We start from the raw sequence: 4,195 nt of genomic DNA on the forward strand, positions 1-4,195 counted from the left end.
ATCAACACATTTTATGCATTCTTTAAAATCGAAACCCTAAACATTTAACGCTCAAAATCTTTATCAAATTGTAATAATTTTAACAATAAAATTGATTCAAACAAGATTATGGATGATATACTAACCTTTTTTATCATTTTTGGTTGTCAGAAAACATGAAAAGTTGACAGAAAATGCTGCACCGTGAAAGACCTGTGGGAGACTCGTGAATTTATTTGAATTTTAAAAGTGTTCCAGGGGAAATTTGAGAAGAAATATGTAAAATTCTTGCTTCATATATAAGGGTATTTTGGTCATTGCAGAAAAGCAAGGCGTTTTTGCTTAATTCTTAAGTTTTTGGATAATTTCTTTAAACCCCCTTTGTTTTGGCCAATTGCTTTAATTTCCCATTAAGATAAACATCACACGTCCAGAATGAAAATTTTATCACTGTTAAGAATTTATAACTTTACTGTTTACTTTCTCTATTTTTTCTAAAAAATTTTTGAAAAATATTTGGAGTCCACTGGGGCAATTTCCCGTTCATGTCCCTCCCGTCGTCCATGTTAATCTTATATTTATTTATTAGGAATAATAAATAGCCTGCTCACAAATTCCACAAGATATCAAAATAATAAGATATTTTATAGAGATAAAATTATGTACATTATAAAAAATATAATTCGGCATATTTTTATCATAATTGAATAATTGATAAAATATTTTTATCTATTTTTTAAATAATAAAATGCAAGAAATTATGTTTTATCCCTACCCAGAATAAGTTAATCTCGAAGTCCAAACATCAGCGTTATGTAAACAAGGTTGAACAGCCGAAAATTCAGTGATTGTGATGCTGTTCAGTAATTCTTACATCAACACCCACCCTGGTTTTTTCACTTTAGACCGCTGTTCTCCTTAATATCGTAATTCAAGCTCTTATCTTTACTAGCGAATTTCATTCTATTTAAGTTGATTTTGATCTGGGTATTTTGGGTTTTTATAAAATGTTAAATTTGATGTGAGTTTGTGCAGATTTTGATAACGAGTGAATGTTGGGGAGATATTTAGCGTATTCTGTTGAAAATGGTGTTAGTATTAGCAATAGGAGACCTTCACATTCCTCACAGGGCATCTGATCTCCCACCAAAGTTCAAATCCATGCTTGTTCCTGGCAAGATTCAGCACATCATTTGCACTGGCAATCTCTCCATTAAGGTATTTCTGCTTTTCTTCAATAAAATTTTGGTTGCTATTGTCTTTGTGTAGTTATTTTTGGTAGATATTTACATATTAATTTTATTGAAAATGTTGGAGGTTGGCTTTTGTTCAATTTACGAATGAAACAAATAGGGTCCACAATTTGCTGACATATGGATTCTCTGCCAAATTACTACGTTTTTATCTATGTGCATCATTCTTTTTTGATGAATTAATCGTACTAGAAACTGTAGAATGATTTCACACTTGGACTGAGGATAATCAAGAAAGTTATCTATAGATGGTGAAATAGTGCAACCATTTTGTCTACTGGATTGTTTGCTGGTGGGAAAATTCAATGGAAAAAAAAAAGTTATTGTTCAGTTCCTTTGGAATTCAAAATGAATCATTAAATTAGCTTCTTGAAATCATTATTTTGGTTATGAATGTTAACTCTTGGTGTGAAATGTGAAACTTTGTCATGGACTCAGATAATTCGAATCTATGAAAGACTCTACGTTAAAGTGTTGATGCCTGCTTTTATGTCATTGCTGCTGCTTGCCTTCTAGATCTTCATGGACTTTAGAAACTTGTATCATGTTTGTTGCACTACTCCATGAATCCTTCTCCAACATATCGATTCAAAAATATCTTGTTAGATCTACTCTTACAAATGCTCTTGATGATCAGGAAGTCCATGATTATTTGAAGAGTCTGTGTCCTGATTTGCATATCACTCGAGGTGAATATGATGAAGATTCACGTTATCCAGAAACTAAGACACTCACTATTGGTCAATTCAAACTTGGCATATGTCATGGTCATCAGGTTTGGTTTTCCTTTTGTTTCTCCCAGGGTTTGTTCACTCAGTTGTGTTCTCTTATGTGAAGATATGTCTCTCCTGGTAATGGCTTCGTTTTTGTGCTTAGGTTGCTGTTGAATACATTGTCGCAAAATGAATGGTTTGTCCACAAGGAGTTGAATCACTAAAATTTGGTTATTTCAATTTTTCAACTATTCAAATGAAAATAAATTAGTGGATTTTTTTGGTATCAATAAGACATTGTACTAGGGTAGAGTGAAGCATGTGTTGAAATATGAAAATTTTTGTGATCGTGTAACCATAGTGTTATTAGTATAAGCCTAAAAACATTGTGGTGTTTTGTGTGCATGTATGATCGGAGAATTAAGAACCTTCTGGTTGCTGGTTTGTACTGGGACTGTACTTAGGATGTGAAGCTACATAGTAAAAATCCATTAAAGGTAAAATCCAGACCTGTATTGTGGCATATTGGATGAAGGTAGGGTTCTGTAGGTGAAGAGTGTACATTAAGAGTGATAGTGTCTTGTGTACTTTAGGGAAAATGCCTTGTGTTGGAATTTTAATATCTTTATGCAGAAGCTAGTGTCAATCAACTGACTGTCAAAACTCTTCTGGTTGTTAGTCTCTGCAGTCCAAGTTAATTTCCTGCAATCATGTTCAACTTAATTATGGCAATTCAACGTCAAAGCTCAATATCTATAGCTCAACTTATGTCTTTAATTTACTTAAAGATTGTTTGTACATACATGCATTATCACCAAGTAATGTTTTGAATTTGATAGTGATTACGATTAAAAGTTCAGAATTTGCTTTGGTACTGATTCCGTTATCTCTCATTTTGCATTGAATCATCTTAAGGTGGTTCCCTGGGGTGACTTAGATTCGTTGGCAATGCTACAGAGGCAATTGGATGTAGACATCCTTGTCACTGGCCATACTCATCAGTTCAAAGCCTACAAACACGAGGGCGGTGTTGTCATAAATCCTGGATCTGCTACTGGTGCTTATAGTAGTTTCACATATGATGTTAACCCAAGCTTCGTACTCATGGACATTGATGGTTTGCGTGTTGTGGTTTACGTATATGAACTAATTGATGGCGAGGTAAAGGTTGATAAAATTGATTTTAAGAAGACAGCAACTACTCCGCGTTCATGAACTATCTGATGGAGAAGGATGACAATGGATTTTAAGAAGACAGCAATTACTCGATTGACAGACTGGTGCAATTTTGTGATGATGCCAACTTCATTCCTTTGTTTCTTTTGTGTAGATCGAAGCTTTATTTTTAATGAAATTCAGAATTTTCCTATGTAGTTTTGATTGATGCAAAAATAATAAATTGGGATGAGTAATTTAGAGTTCTTTTGGGTACATATCTTTGTTGTCTGAATTTCTATGTCATGGTGCTACATTGCTCATGTAGGGACGTGTTCAAGGGTTTGATAAACGAAAAACAATATTATTTTGATCGAAGTTCATAAGCTTCAATTGATATATTATGATGATGGTTTGTGACTGAAGTTCTTAAGCTTCATTCCTTTGTTTCTTTTGTGTAGATTAAAACTTTATTTTTAAGAAAAAGTACAGAAGATATGTTATCATATGATTAGGGGTATTATTTTATCTTTAATTTAAGATATTTTAATTATATGGTGATATATTATTTGTATATCCAAATTGTGTATAAAACATATGTATTCATAATTTTATTGTTTGTGATTATAATAATTATGTTCCATATGATGGAATGTATGTGGTATAACTATGATTGTGGTGGAGATGAGACTAATGACATAGGAACATTGGATTTATTCCGTATCAATTGAAATCCTTGATTGTGTTTGCCCAAGATTTTTTTCAATTTTGTAAATTAAGTCCCATCTTATGATTAGAAATCTAAGTAATTATTATCTATGGATTTTAATAAACACGGTTTTTATTAAAATGATTTAAGCCAATTTAACTTGGAGACTCTTATGCTCTAACATTCCCCTTTAAGTGTAACTATGCTACACACTGACATTTGTCATATATGAGGTGATCATATAAACTTTGATCCACTTGTTATACATAGAGTGACCCATCTAAACTTGCCGAGTTCGAAATAAAGTCTTGTTCTTTTTTCTTAGCTCATAGTGTATGGGTTTAAACTTAAGAGTTTGACTCTTTTCCCGCCATGTTTAAATTGTT

At 32.4% G+C, this 4,195-nt stretch overlaps 1 protein-coding gene across 1 annotated transcript; it reads left to right on the forward strand.

Moving 5' to 3' along the window:
* The first annotated feature begins 746 nt into the window (after positions 1–746).
* Positions 747–3,525, forward strand: LOC123207090 (vacuolar protein sorting-associated protein 29). Its single transcript, XM_044624345.1, has 4 exons — positions 747–905; positions 1,015–1,197; positions 1,870–2,007; positions 2,861–3,525. Exons 2-4 carry the CDS (start codon positions 1,066–1,068, stop codon positions 3,158–3,160), a joined length of 570 nt encoding a protein of 189 aa, XP_044480280.1. The 5' UTR covers positions 747–905; positions 1,015–1,065; the 3' UTR covers positions 3,161–3,525.
* The last annotated feature ends 670 nt before the right edge of the window (positions 3,526–4,195 follow it).

This window comes from Mangifera indica, unplaced genomic scaffold (assembly GCF_011075055.1).
Source record: "Mangifera indica cultivar Alphonso unplaced genomic scaffold, CATAS_Mindica_2.1 Un_0058, whole genome shotgun sequence".
Lineage (NCBI taxonomy): Eukaryota > Viridiplantae > Streptophyta > Magnoliopsida > Sapindales > Anacardiaceae > Mangifera > Mangifera indica.

Excerpts from the sequence above, each read along its gene's own strand:
- LOC123207090 (XM_044624345.1), top strand. The coding sequence starts at position 1,066 with ATGGTGTTAGTATTAGCAATAGGAGACCTTCACATTCCTCACAGGGCA. Across the intron at positions 1,198-1,869 it reads CTGGCAATCTCTCCATTAAG|GAAGTCCATGATTATTTGAA; the intron begins GTATTTCTGCTT and ends CTTGATGATCAG. Across the intron at positions 2,008-2,860 it reads GCATATGTCATGGTCATCAG|GTGGTTCCCTGGGGTGACTT; the intron begins GTTTGGTTTTCC and ends AATCATCTTAAG.